Source organism: Platalea leucorodia (genome assembly GCF_965183815.1).
Source record: "Platalea leucorodia genome assembly, chromosome: 2".
NCBI classification, from domain to species: Eukaryota; Metazoa; Chordata; class Aves; order Pelecaniformes; family Threskiornithidae; genus Platalea; species Platalea leucorodia.
This window is the reverse complement of record NC_138824.1, coordinates 47,700,126-47,724,786: the sequence shown is the minus strand read 5'-3', so window position 1 is coordinate 47,724,786 and position 24,661 is coordinate 47,700,126. Positions and strand designations below refer to the sequence as shown.

Here is a 24,661-nt window from a genome sequence, read left to right as displayed (position 1 = left end):
CTTATACTGGCTGGTAAACTTAGAAGTTATTTTTGGAGACAGGGAAAGAAGAGGACTGACACTCTACATAGGTTTCATTGCCATAGAAACCAAGCTAAAAAAACTCAGAAGGGAACAGAAAATGTCTGTTTCAAGGCATTACTTATGCTACTTACTTAAATGTTACCTGAAACAGCATTTAAAGTATAGAAATCGTATCTAATATTTTTTTTTTCCAATAGTAAGACTATTTTGCCCGCTTTTTTAATTAAAGTACCAAGGGGAACTCACAGTTCATCATCCCAGCCCCCTCCCAAGCCCCCAATGAACCATGATATGGTAGTAAGCAATACAGCTGCTTTTGCCAAGATTATGGTCAAAACAATTGCCACGACCTATTAAACTACAGACAACTGTAAATAAGTACCATCCCCTGCCCCCCACCCTCACATCTGAAAAGCAGGACACAAAGACATTTTTTTCCTTCACATCTTAGTCTGTACACAGGGATCTGGCTGGCTATATGGAGCTTTACAATTAAGAAAAGGGAATACTTTGTTATTAGACATATTAAACTGTTTATACAAGTATTTCAATCCCTGCTTTTGCAGCCCTTGAACTACAGTACATTACAGGCTCAAAAGTCATGATTCTCATATTCTCAAGATATACCTATGTTAGGACACTTAAAATTCAAAGTTCAATCAAGGAGCAAAAGATTTTCTGCCACCAATGACTCAAAATCTCATGGTAACTACTAAAGAGCGTACAGTACAGGAAAAAAAAAAAAAAAAAACCACAAAACATTAGCTTCCTTCATATGATTTTTACCCTATACTCTCTTCAGGTTTTTTCCCCAAAAAGCTCTATAAAACAATGATTTACTATTTCATTTCAGAAGACGTTAAAATCGATGTCAGACCTTTCAGCACCAAAGTAGGCTGGAAAATCCAGCTGTCTTTATTTTTTTTTTTTTTTTAATAAATAATTTCTTTAAAGGAGGACTGCATCTCCTCCTGCAATTTATGTCCTTAAGTCTGTTATTTTGTTTCTGTAATTATTTCCAAAGTAGTCAGACGCAATGTCTGAAATCAGCTGACAACCTACAAAGAACATGAACCACAAGAAAGTGCTTGGTACAGAAGCCTTTACTGAGGGAACTGGTGCAGATGCTTTTACTCTTCAGGCTTTTCAAAAATAAAAACTTAAACTGGGAGGAAGATCTCATTCTCTACTTAACACTTTTCATTCATCTGCAGATAGTAATTTTGTCTGACCTACAAAAATTTGCTTCCCTGGATAAACAGAGTTTGCTCATTTGTGATGAACTGACTGATTGTACAAGAGTGGCAATACAGGTGTTATTAAAATAGGACAAATTTAAAAAAAAAAATATCAGGGAAAAAGGATAAGTAAGATGTCTTATGTCACCTGTACCATACATACACAAGACTAGTATGATGTTTTCTGATAAAGTGCATTAAAGTAGCGCATGCTAGCTCTAGTCATAGTGTAACACACAAAAAGCACTCACTATTTCTGTTACCTGATTTTATGCACATTTCAAAAGCTGCTGTTTTCCCATTTCATAAAATATGACTTAGAGAAATCAGTACATTATAAAATTATTGCAACATAATTAAATTCAACAACACATTGGAAGCGTTTTAAAAGACCTTTTTTATAAACATACACTATTTTCATGCTATTTATATAATTTCTTTAGCATAGCATAGAATTATGCAGAAGATACTTCCATATGGGGGGGGGGGGGACGACACCAAAACAAAACCAACGAACAACTAGGCAGCTTTCTTCTCATGTTTCCTTTTATACCTTTATTACCAGCTCATCTTGATAAAGTCTGACTTTTAGGTAAGCTTTTGCGTAATTTTTAGTAGTGATGGTTCTGCCTGGGGCACCACAGAGCTTTACAGCATTCTCACTAGCAAACGTAAATTACAAGGACTTTTAACGTGTCCTCCTTTCTAGCCTTTCAAATGGTACTACATTTTTGAAGAAGCTTGGCTCCTCCAGTTTTGACTTCACACCGACCAGTTCACAGGTTCTTTCAAACTGCATTAAAACAAATACAATGCATAGAAACTCCATAACGCTGGACCTAATACTCTGCTTTAAGTAAAAGTGTGGAGACAACTAAGTAGATCATGCAAGTTCAACCTTTGTATGCAAACCAGTCGGTTGGTACACTTCCTCCACAAAAAGCAACACTCTTAGCAGCAGAGGTTCGTCATCTTCACTTCGGAGAAGTTAACACTTTGGTCTTCTAGAGTCAGTTTTTCAGACTATGCCAAAAGGTCAACCAAAAATAGCCACTTACTGCAGCTTCTAGTGCTAGAGGGAAGCGCACGGAAGACTCATCTCAAGATTGCCTGTGCAGTGCACAAAAAGCATTCCAACGTTTCTGCATTAGATTCATGACATCTTCCATACTGGTACACAGGTATTTATTCCACAGAAATTCTACCATAGTCAATATGAGAGGTGTAACCAACAGTAGGTTAAAAAGAAAACTGCTACCATCTTCATTAAGCTTTCAGGAAGCTTCTTACCTCTCTGTGTTACACCTGATATTTTCAGTTGCTGAAAAATTCAAAGGCCTTTTACACCTGCCTACTGGTAGTAATTTGTAAATCTGTACTAAACTGCTCCCTACAAATGAAGCTTGAGATTGAGGCATGAAAGCAGAATTCTCTACCTACATAAAAATAATTTCACTTGAACAAATACAGGCTGTGTATTAAATGCGTGTTTTGTAACCACATTTTGCACTTTTTCAGCTTTAGTAGTCTAAAAATAGGTTTATTCATCTGTAAATAGCAAAATATTAACCTTGGGGTTTTCAAGGGAAAAAAACAAAAGGAAATCTTGCAATAAAATTTAATTCTGAACCTGTTATAAAAATACTTCATGTTAGAGACAGCTTTGACCTCTGTTTACCCATCTCTACTGTTTCTGAATGACACCTAATAGTCTCAACAGCTCAGGCTATCGACTATTACTTTTTTGTTTTTAGAAAAACCCATAAAACCTATACCATTAACCCATAAATGCCATTCAAGTGCTAAGATCAATCAGCCCTAATTTAGGTTGCAAGTAGCCACTGAACAATCAAAACTAAAACCAATAATCTGTAATTACACTTAGATAAGAATTACAAGAGCAGAAGAGATAAATGAATCCTTCTGCAAAATAAATGTTTTAATTTTCTTGTTTATCAGGAAAAAAAATATCCACAATGGCCTTTGAAAGAAATATTTCACAATTTTGTAAAATACAAGAATTCTTGAGGGGGAAAAAAAAAAAAAAAAAACAAACCACATTGTATTTTAACTTACTAGCTTTCTCATCAGAATCAGTTTTTATCCGCTACCAGTAAGGTAGTTTACAACATCATCATGCCTTTTTCTTCAAATTCCTGTTGTAACACCAACTTACCACAAACCCATGCAGACCAGAGTGTTAACTTCCCAGCTAGTAGGAAGGCAGCTATTTGCAGTTCAGCACCAAACGCAATCTCTTCTGAAACACAGTCCTGGCCACAACCACAACACTCCAGAGAAACATCAACCTCTAGGGACTGGGGAGCCTTCAGATTAATAAATACTCTACCAACGTACCAAGCAATTAAGCTTATAAGGCTCTTCAGTACGTTCTAGTAAAACATGGAAGTCCAGCAACTTTCAGCTACTTTTTGCTTTTATGTATTTAAAAGTAAGTGATCAAATTTGATCAGAATTCCCAACTGCACAGAACAGATCCACATCATTTTTTTTTCCCCACCATCCCATCACTTGTCAAGCATCAATTATCACACACTCAGATCTAGCAACGGCCCTTCATGACAGTGGAGTGTTTTTCTTCCCCCCCCCCCCCCCCCCCCTTGATGCATCTCTGCAGAAAGTGTTCAACACCAGTCAATATGTTAGAAGGTCAAAGGTGCAAAATCTGCACTCGAAGCAGGAAAGCAGAACAGAAGTCCATTGCTGCCATTCCACAGCTGTGTAGAAATACCAAGTGTGTCTGCTAAATAAGGATTAGGTACCATGGAAACCCACAACCTCTGGAGACAAACTTCTACTGAAAAGAATCCAAAGAGATTTATACTGAATGTCGTTGAAAAATATATTGCAGCAGAATGGCTCATCTGCCAAAGTGAGACTCCTCGCATAAAAATAAAGTGATCCACAGCAATCGAAAGTGTTTTGCATGCACTTCACTTAAGTGATAGTTAAATTATTTTAGTCAGTTCTCTTTAACCAGGGATCTTTAACTTACTGGATTTTTCAAGTTTGTTTGTTTGTTTTTTAAAGAGGCTTATAAGCATGTCAGAAAAAAAGACCAAACAAAACAAAAAAACAAACCCCCAACAACAGTGATCAGGACTTTGTGAAGAAAAAAAAAATAAATAAAAAAATTATACACATATATATTTATATATAATGTGTGTGTGTGTGTGTATAGATAGATATACAGATCGATCTCTCTCTCTCTCTCCATCCATCCCAATGGCTACTTTACATATAACATTTTACTTGCTCTTTCATTTTTCATGGATTATAATCCAGATTTTAACAATTAATTATACATTTAACAAAACAACATACACATTTGCATTCATTCTCTATGGCTTCTAAGACATCTGTTCCTTCCCATCCCCCACATTAACAGCAAAAGTGGAGCTATTAGTAAAGGACAATAACATACCATGTGTCAATATGAGAACTCTTTTAGAAAAGTAAATATTCCAAGACTAACACGACTAGGAGTGTAGAGTTATCCTTTAAAATACATCCATTTCTCTCCACTTATTTTTTAAGGTTTCTTCTCTACTAAAGAATTATTCAGAATTCATTCTGAATACTGGAATTTTGGTATGATCCAAACAGATATATGCTTCATATTTATTGTAAAAATATAAATCAAGATTAGTTTTCAAGTTTTTCCTACTGCATGGTTATAGGAACTAATTGTGAAGTTTGTCAACAAAAACCTGAAGTCTCTAATAATAATAAAGACTATGGCTGGGACCAACATCTTTCAAATCTTCAACCATGAGTATAAAAATATTTCTACAAAAAAAGTTGCTAAAAAGCTTACTCTAGAGCATGTACACTATGAAGTACTGCAACTCTGAGTTACTCTAGAATTTAGAAGTTACTAAAAAGATTACCATGTACCACGTAGCCTTCTGTTTGCCAAATGGTAACTCGAAAAAAGCTTGAGGAACTGGTTTAAATGTTATAAACAAAGTCCAAAATAAGGCTCCCCTCCTTGAAGACTTTCTAGTTGGAAGTAAGAGCGTATAACACAGACCCATTAATAAAACAGAAGCATGTTATTGAAACCAGTGGTCAGACTAAGGAAATGTTCTGTCTCCAACACAATCATCAGGATACAAGCCTTAGTCACTTATTCACCACCCATTTTCCTCAGACTCCCCCGACATTCACAGCTGTTATATTATGGCTGGTAAAGTGTACATCTCTGCCTATTCCATTTGCATCTGTTAGGGTTTTGATGTGTGTGAATTTGTCTTGCTGAATCTGCTAGTACTATCTGCCTCAATGATCTTGTGTATTAGCAAACCGCATGTGTTTGCTTCTCCTTGTCTTTTCTGCGATTCAAATCGAATTTCAGTGAGTGCTCTCCAGTTTTAATATTGCTAATTTGGTGAATAACAGCTCCACAACTGCTTTGTCCACTGCCTTGGTGACCTTTTTAAGCGTTGATCACTTCCAACTGCCACCACCCATTCCAGACGCCACTTTTAAGACGGCTGCTTCCCTTCACCTTCCGTAGCTCCTTGAGGCTCCTCTTACGAGACCCCAAAACGGCACACGGTACCCAACACGCGGGCAGGTCCCAGGTTTCATACAGTGATGCTTCCTGTTCATTCTCAGCGTCTTCCCTGACGATGGACAATGTTTCATCAGGATTTGTTGGCAGCTGCCACTAGCCAACAGTTTCAGCAAACCATCAGTGACAGCTCCAAGAATTGCAAGTCAAAAGGTCATGTCATTAGTTACCAGCAGCTTTATAGAATCAGTACAGAAAGTAGATCCCCGTCACTCTAAAGGCGCACAGAGCATACAAAACATAAAACTGGAAAAGTAGAGGGAATAGGAAAGCCTGTAAAATTAGGAAATGGACAGGGCTGTCACCAGGAGCAAACTCAATATTCAACAGTTAGTTCCAGCTTCCATTTTAGCCTACATTCACCTGGGCTGAAAATTTCAATGTTGATTAAAAAAGCTGAGTATTATTCTCTAAATATATTATGCATGTTTCACTTAAAAGCCCAAGTACAGTAGGAAGGTTCATGCACAGCGCTTCCTAATGAAGACAATGCAGAAAGATGCTAAAAATGGCAAATTCAATTTACAGGTAGAGGGATAAGAAAAAGAGGATTTTTTCCTGGAGAAGTATCATGGTAACTGAACTGCAGAAGAAGCACACAGTTTCACCTTAAAGTGCCTGATTTGAGAGAGGTAGGGAAAAAAATGATTCGCGTCTGTGTCTCCTGTATGACAGGTAAGTAAGTGTCTTGGAAAATTCTGCAGTAAAACTCTAAGAAAAACTTCAAATGTCTCAACTTTATTGACAACACAGAGGTTTTATTGCTTGTGCATTTGAATAAAAGATAGTCAAGCAGGAACAGTTTCCTACTCTACAGTACTGGTTAGCCCGAAATGAAATCATTAACTAAATAATACATAAATCAGAGGATATTATTAATCAATAAGAGCAAACCCTCTTTATTCTTATTAGAAGGTCAATTGTGCCTGACTTTTTCAGCATATCTCATTTTTTTAGTAACTGGAAAATGGAGTACTCAAGCTCCTTAATTTAAGATATCAGTAAATCAAATCATTAGAGAGATAATACAGACAGAAATTTCAACAGCTTAAAAAACCCACACACATACACAACACCAGCTGAACACACTCTGTGCACTGCATGCAGAAGAACAGGCTCTACTGAAAAGATTCTCATTTGGATTTGTGGTCTTCTTTCTCTTCCATCCACTATGGCACTCGCAGCTTTAATAAAGTTTAGTAGCAAAGTTTAGTAGCAAAGACAAACACAACAACAATGAACATTAAAAGCCCTTTCTTTAAAGAACGCATTTTTATGTTTCAACAGATAGTATAAAGGTTTTTCAACCCTACTGTTAGAGCTAAAGCGTGTCAACTAAGCATTTTAAAGCAAGCCTACAAAATATGTGGCCCAAAGGACCATTCTCTGGATCTCAGTTGCTAGACAGATGATGCATACATCTAGAGGCAGGTGCTTTCCAGCAGGTCAGGTTTTTTTTGATCGTAAGGCAGCTAAATAAAAACTACAAAAGCAGCAGCAGTCTAGGAAGCTCAGCTCTTCAGAGGAGAGTGGAAGATGACCAAACTAGTGCTACCTGTAAACCATAGGGAATAGTAAAAAGCAGACATTGAGGTACATGATAAAGGAACACAGGCCACACCACTCATCATCAGCTGTGGCCCAGCACTGCAGGGCTTCAGTGGCCTGCTTGTTTGTTTGAATTATGCACGCTCATTCTACAATTTCAAACAGGTTTTTAAGAGTAAACAGCTTGTGCGAGTCTTCTTCCTAACCATTTAATCTATGCATTTGATACAAGTCAATTTTGTGACCACAACTCTGGAGTTTCAATTAAGAGTCTTAATGCTTCAGTACATTCCTTAAAAATACCTTAAGTACTGTTTCCCTTAAATTCCAAAACATGACAATTGATTCAAAAATACCACGATCAAAATGGATAATTGGCCTCAGTATCACCCAGGACTCTTATTCCAATTGTCTCATGCTTTACCAAAGGCATCACTCACTCCTCAAAGATGACAAGTATTAACTACACTAACCATTACCAAAGCAATGCTTAAACATGAGCTTGTGCTACTTTAAAAAAAAAAGAAAATTTTCTGCAATAAGGAGATAACTGATACTGTAAGCATCCTTTTGTCAATAACTTTTCCTCAAGGCTGCTCTACATAACCTTTTTGGATTAATCAAAGGATCAAAAACTCATTCAATAATTCAAGCTACATATACACCTTTACCAAGGACATGCTTCTGACCTCTCCTACAACAATAATCAGCCAACATTTATAGGATTACTGTCAAAAGGTAAGATATTGTTCAAAGCTAAAATGGACAAACTATGTCTGTGAATATGTTAAGTAACCATACAATAGTTGGAGACCAAAATTTTTCTTTAATTTTTTTTACCGGAGAGTCATGTTTTACAAGAAGGAAGATGACAAATCTCTGCCAAACACCTTGAACAGTAACTCAAGAAAAAGAAAAATGGTATTACAAACAGAAATAAAGTAAAATAATATACAGGCTATTGACCAGATTTTGTTGTGTCTACACCACCCAAAGTTTGGAGGCTTGTTTTCTAAATCATTCTGTCTGTTCCAAACACAGTTGGAGGAGGCACAGCCAGGGATGGGGCGGGGGGGGGGGGGGGGAGGGTGACTCAAATATCTAATGTTTTGGCTATAGAGTGATTGAGGACTAAATTAGACTATATCAGTTTTAGGCTAATCTTAGCCTACGATAATGGAAATGATGCTTAAGTGGAATAAGCAGTTGAATGTTAAAAAGGAAATACATTTTCCACTTTCAGTGTAAATCTCAAAGCCATAAGGCATCCGCATCGTGACATGTGCTGTCAGCCCCGGCTGTGCAAGTCTGAAATGACTTCAGCACAAAACAGAAGTTGTTAGTCATTTTCATTAAAAACACAGCTGGCGAAGGGGGTGCCCACTTTAGTAAAATCAGCTAGCTGTGACAGTACTTGTCCAGGAAGTGGGAGACCTAAGCCTGAGGCAGCTCAAACCCACAGTCCTGGCTGTGCAATAGCTCAGTTTCAGTAGGAAGAGTCGGCAGTGCTGCTCCAACCTAACACGTTGTCAATTTTTTCATTCTTTTTTTACCCATAATCTCTTAAGATTACTTTTCTTCTCCGTTTGAAAATGACTTGCCTAATGTGGGTGTACTGGTATACGTCAATTTGTTCGTTCCCCTTTCCAAAGCAGCTGACACACCTGAAGTCCAGAAGGAGGTTTGAGGCTGTGAAACTCCACACAACATTCAGATCTATGACTGTAAACTGAGCACTGAGGTCTCACAACGTTAGGTGTGATGACATTACCAGTTGCCACATCTTCCTTGTTTTGTCAACACTGTCACTGGGAAGAAAGTTTCGAAATAAGCCTAGAACTAGCCATTTGTCAAAAGTACCTCATTTTCCCCATCTAGAAGACTAACATTTTGTATTAACATAGCGCTTGATTTCTGAGATTATGCTGATGTGGTTCCCAACGCATTTTTCAGATACAAACAAGCTGAGAGAGTGCTCAGAGTTTCTTTTTTTTTTTAAAGCAGCATGAAAAGAACACCTAGCTTGGCCACTTCACAGCTGACTTTTCCTAAGAACACTGCTATTTGAAGGCATTTTATTCCTGTTACTTAACTTCTGCCTTTTTAAATAAGATTAGAAGGCTTATTAGATGTGGCATGTACACGTGCCACAGCCTGAAGCTATCCTTTTACATTACATGACTTAGTGTCACTGCTCAGATCAGGTATATCTTTCTTTTGGTTTTGTGTGTCTTTCAAGAACCTAAAAATCCACAATTTCACAAGATAGTCTCAGCCACGCCAACAAGCTTGCTGCCACCAGAAAGGACCAGCCCTGCACCCTCTACTCCTGCACTACCCTCGTGCAGACTCAACCAAGACCTTTGGAAAAAAACCTGAGTGGAACAACCCAGGTACATCTTGCTGGCTTTTACAACTCATTTTATTTTGTTCAGCACAGTAAAACTGGTGCCCCATATAACTAAACCAATTTGTGTGCAGAGCTGATAAAAACCACCTTATGTCCCTCTGTGCCCACGCCAAAAAGAAAGGAAACTGCCCACATGCCACAACCTGTGCCCACATGAAGAACCAGAAAGCTGCTGTAACTGCTGTTACTCCTGTTGCACCAGTGAGCCAGCGTTTCTTCCTGTGAATCAGTTGCAGAGCTGGGTGTTGTATCTCTGGCCCTCCAAAACAGAGATCCAAAAACCAGACAGTGATGGCAATGCACAAAGTTAGACCACCTCGCTTTAAATTTACAACAGGGAACAGAAAGAAAGGATTGTACCTGTCTAGTACCTCATCACCTTGATTTGGGAGGAACACACAAAGACATATGAGGTTTATCTCCTTGTTCATATGAAACCATGAAAGTACTTAAAAATCTAACTAATAAGTGAGAAAAATGTAAAATGTATTACTTTTTAAGCATTATCTGCATCACTACTGTATCTGCAAACATACCTCAACCTTTATAATTTTTCTTCTTCATTTGTGGCAGGATTCTTCATAAAAAATAGGGAAAAGTGTTTGTAAAAATATTAAACCTATTCTTTCAAGAAAAAAACCCTATTGTAATAGACAAATTTATCACAGGTAAAAATGTTACAGAAATAAATTCAAAATGTTTACTATTAAATTCCAAAAAACAATTAAGATTCAAGGACAGTCATTGTTTGAAAGTGTCATTTGCCTCATTTCAGAAGATCCTCATTAGCCCTTCTAAACTGTTAAAGGTCTATGCTAGGCATTTCAAGTGCAAAAAGCCAGTGCACTGAAAAATTTTATCTTCAGGGATTAAGAGGTTTGTATCACTAAAAATATCAGTGCAACTGTCACAAGCAAGCAACAGTAACGCTTATCACTTAACGCATCTTTACTCAATATTCTTCAGTACCATAAAGGTAGTCCCCTAAACGCGGTATTTTATCTGCCAGTTACGACTTCACCACGAGACCTGTGGAAAGCAGCAGAATTTCCCTAACATAAGCTAGCTCGATCTGTTCAGTAACACCAATTACATAAGAGTTCTCCAAAGACAATAAGTACTATAGAAAATATGCTAGATATAATCTAGGGGTCTTATATCAAAGGTGTAGAATAAACAATATTTGGGTTTTTATTTGCCAATTACTGTTAGGCTCAGTCCCATGAAAAGAAAGGAAGGAGGAAGAGATTTGTCTTTGCGCTCATTTCCTGTGTAGGTTGACTTTCATGTGCTTGAGACCTACAAAGACAACTTGACTTTGATTAAGGGTTTTAACCAGATGACATTGTGAGAGTAAAAAGTCAATGCCAATGGAGTTAAGAGATAAAGAAAATTAAGCCTTATCTGAGATAATTGTAAAACTATTCATAACATGCAGCATTATGCAGGCAAATGGACTGGAATAAAGTGTTTACAGTAGCAATTTTCATCTCTTAACCCTGTTTCTAAAAAGCACACACCACTTACATTCATATAAGATTCACATACCTTTTAAAAATCACAATTTCTTTACCCTTGTATAGTGCTGTACAATAGCAGGCTGCTGTCTCAGAGTCTTGCATCACACATCACTTACAAACGCCACCAAACCCAGGTGCTACAGTGGCACAGCAAGTTCAGCAACAGCTAAACTGGCATCCATACAGCCTGCTGCCTTTGGCTCCATCTGTCCTGGTTTGCCACCTACCCATCTCACCACTTCGCTATCTAGCTCCGACCACCCCATAAGTTAAAGACTGATGACTACCTGACCCCAGACTGATAACGCAAGGCTTTAATCAAGAAAGACTGGGGGGAGCGGTGAGTTGATTATAATTCTTAAGCAGTTCAGCATGTAAGCCCTGCAGCCTTCAATGGGATTTCTGTGCCTAAATCACTCATATGCGCGTGAAGTCTTCCCTCATGACTCGGTTATCTGGAAAATCACATTTCACAGAAAAAAAAAAGGCAATCCTGAGCTTTACTACTTAGTTGCTCACCCAGTTTTATGCACTGCAGAGAACGGCTGCATTTCTTTTTCTTTGTTTCAGTATAGATTCACAAAGCATCATTCAAATCGTTTTTTCTGCAAACAAGCTGGATGAGGAGCAGGCATTTCAGACAAGATAGTAATGCACAAATTAATGCACAGATGACAAAGAGCTAGAAGGTAAAAAGAATAACCAGGAGAATGATTGCTAAAGAATTTTTATTATAATTCTCCTAAAGTTGATGCCTCAGTCCCCTTATCCGACAACAACCAGACTAGGGGAAGAAAAACTAAAAAATACAATGAGGAAACGACGCAACTGAACTGACTATACCTGTAATGAATGTAAAATTTAAAACACGTTTACCAAAAGGATTGCTGCATGCAAGTGACTAAGGAAGGAAAAAAAAAAAAAAAGGAAGTAAAGCAAGACAGCAAAGGTTGGCTAATTTACTTCTGATGTCACATTCCTGCAGGGAAGCATGACAAATTCTTACCCATCAATTAGTTGTTTTTTTGCCCTATGAAGAGAGGACAAAAAAGGAGGGTCACAAAGCAATACAAATCACACATGCCAGTGGCAGAGAGTTACGTAATGCCGATGTACCGCCTGCTCTTTGCTCATAACACTCACTTTGCTGCAATTCCAAGTACCAGCTTTTTAACAGTTGCCTGGTTCGAACATTTTTAAACTGCTTTTTAAATAAAACGCAGGTGCACAAGAAAGAATAAGATGCAGAACGAAGCTTTAGTGCTATTTCTGACAGAGATAAAAAACACGAGAAGCTGAGGGTTAGCTTTATGATCACACGTTTTCTGTGTCATAAGCAGTCATAAAACCAGTTTGTTGTGCTAAAGCTCAAAACTAAGTTGCCTGCCATTCTTAAAACCTTTTAGTTTAACTTACTTGAAGAAACCACAAATAAAAAGAGGCAGCAGTGAGATAGCTCCTTCAACTTCACTGAAGCGCTACTGTCACTGACAGGAACAGAAATGCAAGACAGTAATTCTTTCAATAATAACGTACGCCTATAACTCTTTCTATTTAGAAGAGAACTTGCCCTGAATAGCGCAAAACAGATCAGTTAGAAGTAAAGGCAGAATGAGTACAATTGAAAAAAAAAAAAAAAGTGTTTGCTGTCATTCATGGGGGGAAAAAAACAAAAAGACATACAGTGAGCATAGCAGAACTAGTCAGATTTCATAAGCTTAGCACTAGGCAGTGGGACGTTCACAAAACTAATGCGATATTAGCCGCATTAAGTCGTATTTCTCTTCTATATTTCGTCCTTAAAAATTAGGACACAACCATAAAATCTGCAATAATCTATTGCTTACTACCTATCATAGCCATTATGTAAGCAAATACATTGTAACACTTAAGATCACATGCCTGAATAATCAGGTGCTAATTATATATATCTGCAATTGCCTTGTTCCTTCCACTCTCTGACCCAACACAGTAAGTAAATAACATTACAAAAATCTCAATGTCTAGCAGTCAGATATAACAGAGAGAAGACAAAACAACACACTCTTTCCTATGGGACAGTAATCAGTAAGGTCGTATTTTAAACTCTGGAGTATATCAGAGATTAATACAGCACTTTCATTGTGACTTAAAACAAATTCAACAGAACTTAATGTGCTGTAATTACGCAGGTTTCAGAGAACACTTCCATATCAAAATTCAGTGACACAAATTGACCACAAAGTTTAATATACGCAGGGAACCGACTAGGCCAACTCCTGCTGTCAAATACTAAGATCAGCCCTTTTGGAAGCCTGCACCAAAGAGCGTCTACCCAAACTTGGGCACAAGCACTATCACTGGAAGTTCCTAATCAAATGTAACATAAAAATATTACAGAGGTAAATTATTTCTTCATTCCATCTTACTGTATTTTTTCCTACTCCTTTGAGTAATGGAATTAAAATTTCCCTTATATTTGTCTGAACTTTAATAGCATATACTTTTAAGGCCTTTTAAAACATATCCAGGTTACCTCAGGCCTCGGGGAGGATAGCATTTGCAGGCTCTTAAGAAAATGCTCTGCCAGCATTTTCGTTCTCCGTTGCGAAGAAGGAGGAATGACTTTAGGACTTCTGCTGATTCCAAGTTATGACAGCGTGGCGCAGGAAAAGCAGCATGCTGGAAAGCCCTGACCCATAAAGCACTTGGCGACCCACTAGCATCCTAAAGGCATACGTCACTCCTGAGAGGTCGCAGGGTGCTAGGTGTGTTCGTCAGCTGTGTGACAATCCCAGTTGTCCAAGAGCATACAGAAATTTCCCACGTTGTAAGACTATCAAAATAAATATTCCAAAGCTATTACAAGGGTTTTCGTATTACCTTTTTTTTGGATCATAACCTGAGAACAATCTGAATACAAGTATCAGCATTTAGTTCTACATATGCACAGAAGTAAATGTGATTACTTCTGTGGACATTGTTTTCACTGCTCAAGCTGTAAAACACAAACAGTAAGAAAAATAATTCAGGATTTAGCTAGAAGATTGCAGTAGAAATTTGAATTACAAACAGTAGCAAACATTTCAGACTTCTATAGTACAACCTTACATACATATCAAAGCCACGAAGTACAAGAAACCAAAGAATAAAATCGAAACTTTTGAGGAGACTGACTGCACCGAAGTAATTTTTGCAACCAATAGTCAGAAAAGCTTACATATTTCGAGTATAATTGACATTAAGCTAATGACTGCAAGATTACTACAACTGACGTTAAACTAATGACTGCGAGAAACAAGCAGTACCATCAATTCGGGCAGGAGGAAAATCTTTGCATCCTAAACGATTATTTCAGTAGTGAAGTTTAGGAAGGAAAGAAACGGACATGGAAATTGGACTCAACGAGCTGAAAAGTGCCGAAAGACTGAGCTTCAGCAAGCGAGGGTGCTCCTGTGCGTACGTGCATGTGTGCCTGTGCGTACACGGGCACGCCGAGGCTTACTGAAGGTCAGCCTCCTGCGTTTTACAGCCCCCTGCATCTAATCGTCAGTAAGCCAGGGTGTGTGTGGGTGTGTGGGTGTGTGGGTGTGTGTACACACACAGCCACACGGCCTTAAAGATGACAACACACATACAGGCACTACACTCCAGCCCTGCGCCAGACAGCTACGCGCTATTAAAAACAGGGGTTTGGAGCAGAAACGCCGCTTCACCCCCCGGCAGGCGCTAACCAGCGATACCTGACCCTGCCCCGTCCCTCACTCCGCAGCGAGGCAGGCGTGAACTGCAGTCCTGCTTCGACGACGCTCTGCGGAGAGGCCGGCCACCCCCTCACCGGCGGGGACGCGCTCGGGAAAACCCACCGCCCCCCGAGCCGGACCAACCGCCGAGGGGCAGCCGGAGGGAGGGGAAGGGGGGCGGGCAAAGGCGCTCTCCCGTGCGGGCCGGCGGCGCGGCCGAGGCCGGCCAGCCGTCCCCTCAGAGGGCCGCCGGGGGGGCACCTCCCGCCGGCGCCGCGCCGCCCGGCCAAGGCCCGGCTGTCAGAGCCCCGCCGCCGCCGCCGGGACAGGGGAGGCGGCGGGGCCGCGCTCGGGCCCGTAGCGGCGCTGGAGAAGCGCCGGGGGGGCCCTGCCAGACCCCCGAGCCCGGCAGCCGAGGGCCGGGGGGGAAGGGCGCCCTAGCTACCCCCTCCTCCGGCCCGCCGCGCCGCCCCGAGGAGGCGAGGGAGGCGAGCGGGGCCGCCGTACTCACTCACCACTCGGTAGCGGCTGGCGGGCTGGTGGTGATCCATCCTGGCCGCCCGCGGACACGCAGAGCCGCCGCCGCCGCAGCTCCTCCGACCGGCGCCGCGTCCCTCGGCCCTGCCGCCGCCGCCCCGGCCCTCCCCCGTCGCGGCCGCCCCCCGGCGGCGGAGCCGGCCCAGGCACCGCCCTCCCCGTGTACCGCCCCCGCCAGGGGAGGCGCCGGCAGAGCCACGCCGGGCGTGGGGGGCGGGCTGCGGCTGCGGCAGCCATCTTCTCCCCGCGTCTGTGGGCGTGCGGCAGCGCTGGCTGCGGCGCGGAGGCAGGGCCGCGCCGCCTCCCTCCCCCGCCTGCCGCCCCGGCGTCGCTCCTCTCCCCGTGTTTCCTTCGGGGCTGCGGAGCCGGCGGCCTCCCGCCTGCGGGCTTCGGCATCTCTGCCGCCGCTGAAGGCGCCGAGGGTTGCTGCCTGCCCTCGATCCGCTAGGCCGGGAGCTGTTAGAGGCCCTGGCCCTGCTGCAGGCCTGCACGTTGTGCTGAGCCCAGCCCAGCCCAGCCGAGCTGACTGGCCGCGCTGGCGGCCATCCTCAGCCCCTTCCCAGCTGACTGTGCATACGCGGTGCCTAGCTCATGACCAGATGTCTGCACATAAGCCTTTTCCTTGCTCTTTTATCTGTAGTACTATCCCGTGAGGCTGTTGTGTCCCAAAACGGTGCCTTGCTTAGATACTTGCCTTCATGGGGTGAGAAAATGTAGGATATGACACTGACCATCCTTTGGATGTGGAGAATGATCTTGAATAGGCATCTCCCTGTAACAATTTTGAGTTACGAACACTTCGTAACTCAAACTCGTGTTTTCCTTCGAAAATTCAAGGCAAAGCGCCATTCTCTGACAAGAAAATGTGACTTTGTCCTCCTCTTTTCCTTCTAAAATTGCAAATGTTTATGTGTTTATATGTTTTTGACTTCCTGGGGTAAAACCAGTGAAAAACACCTTCACCCATAGTGGCGCATCAGATGAGGATGACTCATTCCTGGGTTCCCAGACTGTCAGAGATGCAGCTGTGGTACGAAACAATTTCAAAATAGCTGTAGATACAGCTCCTAGCTGCAGTGGAGAGGGGTGTCTGTACGTGTTGCGGAGCGTAACTGATCTGCAAGGTAAATGCTCTCACGAAAGCAGCTTCTTGCTGTCACTAATGGCTTGCATGCAGAACTTTGTCCTGCAGCCCAGCTCATCGCCTTCATCCAGGCTGCTCGCTTGTGTGGGGGCTGACCTGCGCGGCGGGGTAAGTGTTTTCGTGCAGGCAGTCATTACTGATAAGCTGGGTGAAGACTCGAGGGAGTGAAGTGCCAGTATGTGCGCGTAGGAGGGCAGAGAAGTGGAGAGCGAGCTCCGAGTTTTGTTTCTAGGCGGGGGTGGGAGTGAAGATATACAGGATTATGGGGGAGGTGGGGAGTGGAAGCGTGAGGCTTTCTGCGTGCGCCCAGGACCTCGCTTGCAGCCCGTATCTGGCTAATGCAGCGGTTACTAAAGCTACCCAAACAAAACAAGTTTGGGAAGTGCGGGCCTACTCTGTTGTTCGTTGCATTTGTTGTGTTCTTCATACAAGAACTCTGTTGCACATTCGAAAGCCCTAACAGTTAGGAAACAAAGTTGGCAGAGAAATACAGGTTAGAAATGGATTAATGTTATTATTTTCCTAACAGGATTTCCTCCTTTTTCCTCTTTACCTCCATATATAATGAAAGTTTCTATGTTTAATTATTCTGTCTTGAAAGGAACAATTATTAGTAAAGGTCACATTGAGTTTAAGAATAGTCTGTACAGAGTACTGCACTGTGCTTCTGTTACCAAACAGAAGGAAAATCTCTTAATTTTATTACCAGATTTCATGGGAAATGGAATTTGGACCATTCATGTAATAGGTTTAACTTCTAGTGTCTTATATATTGCTAGAAACAAATTTCCCCGAAGTGAACTGTTTCTGAAGTGTTGCATGTGACATCTCAGACCAGGATGACGTTTCCTGAAAAGTGTATAAAAAAGAAACGGAGTGTTGATCTGAAATTTTGAAAATGTCATCTGACTTCCACCGTTTTTTTAAGTGTTTTTTTGTATCTCAGCTCTGTGGAATACACTCTCCTAGAAACTCCAACTTGGGCATTAGTGAATAGCCACCAAATAGCATTTCAGTCTGTAAATGTTAGAATACAATTGAGTAAGCATTTATTAAGATGTAACTTTCAGTTTTGAACTTGTGCGAAGCACCTCTTTTAAGGGAAGAAAGGACAGTAGGCAAGAACCAGAATGTCTTTAACAGGGAAATTAGAAAATATTCCATAGAAGCTTGGGAAAAGAGTCAGTAGAGGCAGGGGTGGATTCAATAGAGGTAGTAGAGGTGTGCATGAGGAGGGAGTTTCATACGGAGGGACAAATTTTGGGTGGGTGATACAACTTATCAGATATACAGAGACTCAGCTTCTTTTTCTTCAGGAATATTATCAGTGTACTTAGGGAACTCAAAACAGATGATGTGATTAATTGAGGCTTTAAATATGTCCATCTATCAGTTCTTGTTCTTTGTGGAGCATTGTAACTTTTTTTTTTTAAAACGATGTACTTGGGTAGGAGGCTATGTCATTGTACTGGTAGAAGGGTAAAAGAAGGTCATGCATTTCTGTCAGATCTTTATATTTTCAAAATATATTGTAATTGTATATTTTAATTTAACTGTCTGGTTCCAGAGGTTTTGACTATGGCATAATATTAATCTATAATGCAAAGTAATCAGTAAGCACTAAGGCACCTTCATATCACAGAACCACAGAAGGGTTGAGGTTGGAAGTGACTTCTGGAGGTCATCTGGTCCAACCCCCCTGCTCAAGCAGGGCCACATAGAGCTGGTTGCCCAAGACCATGTCCAGATGGCTTTTGAATATCTCCAAGGATGGAGACCCCACAGCCTCTCTGGGCAACCTGTGCTCCTGCTCTGTCAATCTCATGGTTAAAAAAAAAAAAAAAAAAGGCATTTCCTGATGTTAACCTCCTGTGTTTCTGTGTGTGCCCATTGCCTCTGGTCCTCTCACTGGGCACCACTGAAGAGAGCCTGGCTTCATCCTCTTTGCACTTTTTGTACTTCAGGTATTTATATACATTGATGAGATCCCCCCCCGAGCCTTCTATTCTCCAGGCTGAACAGTACCAGCTCTCTCAGCCTTTTTGCACAGGACAGATGCTCCAGTCCCTTCATCGGTTTCGTGGCCCTTTGTTAGACTCTCTCCAGTATGTCCACATCTCTCTTGTACTCTCCTGTACAAAATAGATACTGAATGTGAGAAATGTGTATTTCAGAACTGTTAGGACTTTATTGCTTAGATGAACAAGTCATGTTGACTAAACCACTTTAATATTAGTTTTAAGATTTACTTTTTCAGTTTGACCTTCTTAAACCTTAAGGGCCTACAGTGGCAGTAGCGGTTATCACTGTTTTCTGGATCCTGCAGTAAATTGTTTATTGTAAAAGATCTGTATTTAAGGAAACATGAATAGTGTTCTAAATAGCATGTAAACAAAATAGTGTCAAAACGACGTTTAAAAGAAATTATTGCTTCAGATTTGTTTTAGTAAAGAAAAAGCTTAATAACAATTAGTCAGCAAGTTTACAACAGTTTAAACTTTGCTCCACCATGAAAACGAGCCAAGAAAAGAATCTTCTTGGTAGTAATAACTGTTGCAAGCTCAGTTCTGCAAAAAGTTGACTTGAAGGATGTGATCTGAATTCAGACAAGTCTGAACGTAATGGCACAAAGGCAAGCAGTACAAGACTGTTGGCAATTTTAAACTTGTTTTTCATTCCTTATTCAATCAATGGCCAGGAAATGCGAAAGCACTATATTTAACTTTACACTTCTTCACCTGTATAAGCCTATTCAAATTGTTAAGGTTTCTGATGAAACTTACATAATAGATAGATTTCAGAACTAGGTTAATCTTACCTTAACAAACATATATAAAACCAATACTGCATATTGATATTATTCTACAATTTTGTATTATTTTAAGTAAATACTATGCTTACTGTCCTATTTTGCTTGCTGTACCATATAAAGAATTTAGAATAAAAGCTGTACATTTCTATCCAAAAACTGAACAAAAAATAAGATTTCAGTTTTTGTAGCTTCATTTTACATCTTGAACATTGGTTTTCAGACCTCTAATACAGATAATGTCAGTGGGAAATAAATAGATTTTTCCAAATGTGAATCTAATGAAATTAATGTACCTAATTTACTCATGGACCGACCTGAAACCAGGCTGTGAATTTACTGACTGTATTTGTTTTCCTCACTGTTTTCAAACTCTGTTTATAAACTATTTAGTTTTAATTACATGATCTTGGTTATGTAAACTACACAAAATTTCTGATCTCTATATGAGTTTAGATAGCTACTTCAAGGAGGAAGTTAGCTTAAAGAAACCATTGGAACTAAATTTCTTAGAAATAAACAGCAGGAGGTTGGTTTGGTTTTCTTCACCTTTTCTTCCTTTTTTATGCAGCACAGGCAATGCCAGAGGCATCGACAGGGACGCTGGGCTGCTTTTAAGATTTTGCAGCTGAATACAGATTTTCAATTACATTGTCGTCATCTTTCTTCAGTGTGTATGTACACGTGTATAGTCTTGCAAATCTGGTCCTTGGATATGTCCAAATACCACGCGGCTATATCTGAACCGGCTTTAAATGTCATTACTACAACACAGAGCTCAGGGTGGGAAACATCTCAAATATTTGCCTTGGTCTAGGATGGATTTTGCAGCCTGCACGGATCTCTATACTGCCACAGCTATTTCCTGTTAGTCACAGAGACAGTTTTAAACTAGTTCAGGTATATTCTGGCAAGCTCATCATAGCTGTGCATAGCTGTACTTTGTCTAAACTGGTAGCATGGTCAGATCCCTACGTCTCTTGTCTCCCTTACAACTTACACTAATTACCTCTGCTGGCCACAAGTACGGTTAAGGCAGGAGACCACAGAAGTGAAGGAACATTATGTGCCAAACAGACATAGCTACACTTCAGACAAATTCAGGGAGCCAATGCTCACATTAGCAGCAGTACAGCTTCTTCAGTGTAGCTTGGTGTTTTTGCAGAAAAAGAGAGTGTAGCAAGCTGCCACTGAGAGATGATTGCTTAGCCAGTTTTGTGGAGTAAGCTATGAATCTAGAGGAAATGGTACAGAGTCCGTAAGTACAGGCTGAGGCAGTGTGTGCTTGTCTCTCAGAGTGGATTCTTCTTAAAAAGTCGTATTTCCACATACTGTGACACAAACTGGATGTTGCCATGAAGAATGAATGCAAAGGCTGACAGCATTTCACACAGGTGACAGAGGAGGGTCTAACAGCGAGTAAGAAGGATCTGCTACGTCCCACCTCTTCGGACAGGCGTATGTACTGTGAGAGAAGTCAGTGCAAAGCAGAGTCATCACAGGAGTACACACTTGAGTGTGTGCCAGTTTGAAGTTGTTCTCTTTAAAACTAGTTTGTCTCTTTAAAATCTATGAGTTTATAACTATTTTTTTTTAAAATGCCTTGTAATAAAATATAATAATTTAGGTATTTGTGTATAACAAACATCGATGGTGGACACTACCTAAAAAAACCCAAACAACAAAACTGAGAAGTAATCACAATGTTTTAAAAATTTATATGGTATGCTTTTTCAGTGTTTTTTCAAAGACAGATTTGATGTTAAAAATCTAGTCTTGACAGTAGCCAACACGTGCTGTTATGGAAATAGACGATGTTTAACAAACAAATGGCTTTGAAGTTTCCATTTAACAAATGGGGTTGAATGGAATGTGCAGAAGTCAGGCAGAGTCGATAAAACTGGTGACAGTAGAGTAGAAATACGGAACAAAGAATATAAATACGCACCAGATTATGAAGGAATGTGGGAGATATGTGAGAAAATACCTCCAGTTAGAAAACAAAGAACAAAAAAAAAAAAAAATCCCCAAACCCTTGAGATCTGTTGGGAAAAATGGAGGAAATGGTAGAAAATACAGATGGCAATATGCTTCATGCATTGAAAGTCAATACAGATGGATACTACAAGAAGAAATCCATTGCTATTGTGAAGTCCTATTTGGACAGGACATTTCCACTCCGATCTTAGCAATACTTGTATTTTTTGTACTATCAGTAAGGTATGATTAAGTAGAAAACAGTTTTAGTGTGTATTCCTTAGGAAAAAGGAATATTCCAAGATTTGTTCAGCCATTAATCTGATGGCTACTTTGTTTTTAAATTGGTTCTGGGTCTTCTGTGAACGATGTGAATATTGTCTCTATTTTAAAACATCTTGAACGACATTATGTGAGAATAAGTGCACAAAAAATCTAAACAGTAAAGGCCTGGATGTTATCTGAAAATTGTTTTGTTATACAACTAGAAGAGGAAAGGCCAAGTAATAGATACACAAGTAACTCCATGCTCTTGTAGTGCCAGTATTGCTTTAAAATATTAACTGCAATGCATGGTTTCTGACCTACAGGAACAGAGGGATGCTGAGTATATATTCACAGTAAGTTACTGCTAGGCCAGTAAGTCTAATGTATTGGCATTTGTCCTAACACTTAAATACAAAAATCTATTTGAAAAAGCTATAAAGTGAAAATGATCTTTTCGGTATCAAGATGATGCTGATCATTCAAATTAGATGTCCTGCACAGTACTGATAATGGGTTTGTTCTAAATAATTTTCAGTCTGTTCATCGTTATGTATGTTTCCCATATATACAGCTCTTGAGCAGGCTTTATGCCCAAATTGATTTTCTTCTGTATAAAATAAAGCTCTGCAAAAATTATAAACCTCTTGGATTTGGAACCACCCTTTTATTCTGTGTCTGTAATACAACTGCATTAAAAACCACACAGTGCTGCTCTGTTCCAGTGGCTCCTTGTAATGCTAGCTTAGTCTCCTTTGAATGTAAGTCAGAATATAAACAAAAATAGAGCATTACCATGCCATTAACCACCATATCATCAAGCAAACCTAGCCAGCTGCAGTGCTAACTCAGCCTAAATTCTAAGGCCCCGTGCCTCGAGTTTCCTGTAGAGTAAGCATTCTGTATCTCGCAAAGCCTTCAGACGACTTTTAGAGGATTTCTGGCATGCATAGTTTTTACCTGTTAGCTACACGTGAGCTTAGATGGCAGTTAAAACTGTCTGTGTACAACTGCTTACCTCAACAGGTAACTTGTTAAACATGGAGAAAAATGTTCTTTTTCACTGGTCAAGCATGTTAACAGTCAAACAACATATATCCCACTGTAGTAGTTCAGCTAGAGGCAGTTGCCTAAATTTTATACAGACACACCTCAGGAACTAGTAATACGCAAACACGTAGTCACAACTATAATTAAAATTGCTAAAGTCTTTTCTGTATCCTTGTTTTCAAAAGCATGTAGCTTTCTGGAAAAAATGCCTAGTTTGCTGAATCTGAGTGGAAGTATCCATCAATATCAAACCTGACCTAGGACTGCAGTGGCAGAAAGTGAAAATGGATTTTGAGAAATAATCTTCAATGACAATTTCCACTGAAGCTGGCTTTTGTTCAGTTGTGAGGTGCATATATATAGCTTCGGGCATGATATTTCAGCATTCATATCACTTTTGAGGCAGAAAAGACAGTGCTATGCTTGAGTGTCTTAAATGCTGCTGGGAATGTACAGAAGTGCTCTAAACTCAGCAGTTCAGTAAGGGTTTGATCCTGTGGTTATGTGAGTTCAGCTAAACGAAAGGAGGAACACTTATCTCGAAATATTTGTCAGCTGCGTTGCCCAGATTTATTCCACTACAGAGCAGTTAGCTCACCTAAATTTAGATGTTTCTGTTACAGATGTCTGCATCAGATCTAGATATCTGGATGTTTTTTATAGTGAGTGGAGAAAAACAGGCACTTTCACGATGCAGTTCATCTCATTCTAAGATAAATGCCTCTGGTCCTGTCACTGGGCACCACTGAAAAGTGTCTGGCTGCCTTTCCTTCCTTCCCTCCCTTCAGGTATTTATATAGAGATGGATGGGATCCCCCTGAGCCTTGTCTTCTCCATGCTGAACAATCCCAGCTCTCTCAGCCTCGAGGAGCCAACAAGGAGAGGTGCTCTCCTGGGCTCGACACTTACAAAGAAGGAAGAACGGGTCAGGGATGTGAAAGGTGGAGGCAGCCTTGGCTGCAGTGGCCGTGTGACGCTGGAGTCACAGGATCCAGGAGGATCCAAGGGGAGGAGGAGCCTAGGAGGAGGAAGCAGGGCAAAAAGCAGGGCCAGAAGCCTGCATTTCAGGAGATCAGACTTCAGCCTCTTCAGAGATCTTCTTGGAAGCATTCCATGGGATATGACCCTGGAAAGAAGAACGGTCCGGGAGAGCTGGTTGATATTCAAAGGTCACCTCCTCCAAGCTCAAGAAAGGACCATCACAACAAGGAAGAGATCAAACATGCAGGAGTCCTGCATGGATAAGCAAGGAGCGCCTAAATGAATTCAGACATGAAAAGGAAATGCACAACATGGGGAAGCTGGCGGGTGACCTGTAGGGTGTGCAGAATGTATCTTTAATAAGGGTATGTTTGTCAGAAAAATAGCAGAAGGTATTTCATCTCAGTGTTGGAGGGGTTTTGTTTTGTTTTGTTTTTTTCTTTTTAGGATATCTCATTTGATTAGCCCTTTCTGGCTGGAAAGTTGAAGAAAAGGCCACTTAAGGGCTAATTTTGCTCATCACAGAATAAGGGGGTAAAGACGAAAGAGGGAAAAGATATTCAAGAGGTTAATTCTGGGCATAGGAGACTAGTCTCCTGTACTTCTGGAACCGTGTTCACATGCCAGCCATATTCTGTTGGAGATGAAAACCATGTGGGCATCAACCACCATGCTAGCTCTGCAATGTGGCCATAACAGAAAAAAAAAACAAAACAGGTGCCCATCTCAGAAAGGAGAATGAATAACTGAGGATCAGGACCATGGCATGTTCCAGCCATAAGTCCATAACTTAATAAGTACATTGAGTAAGAATTAAGTGAGCTTATTTCCTTGTCATTT

The 24,661-nt window shown here is 40.5% G+C and overlaps 1 protein-coding gene across 3 annotated transcripts in view; it reads right to left on the bottom strand.

Annotated features, from left to right (window-relative positions):
- NDFIP2 (Nedd4 family interacting protein 2) overlaps positions 1 to 15,699 on the bottom strand; it is a 49,544-nt gene extending 33,845 nt beyond the window's left edge. For all 3 annotated transcript variants that reach the window (XM_082304836.1, XM_082304838.1, XM_082304837.1), the window contains exon 1: positions 15,575 to 15,699. In XM_082304836.1, coding sequence (XP_082160962.1) covers positions 15,575 to 15,610 — 36 coding nt within the window. In that variant the 5' untranslated portion in view covers positions 15,611 to 15,699. The remainder of the gene's footprint in view (positions 1 to 15,574) is intronic.
- Positions 15,700 to 24,661: the final 8,962 nt, after the last annotated feature.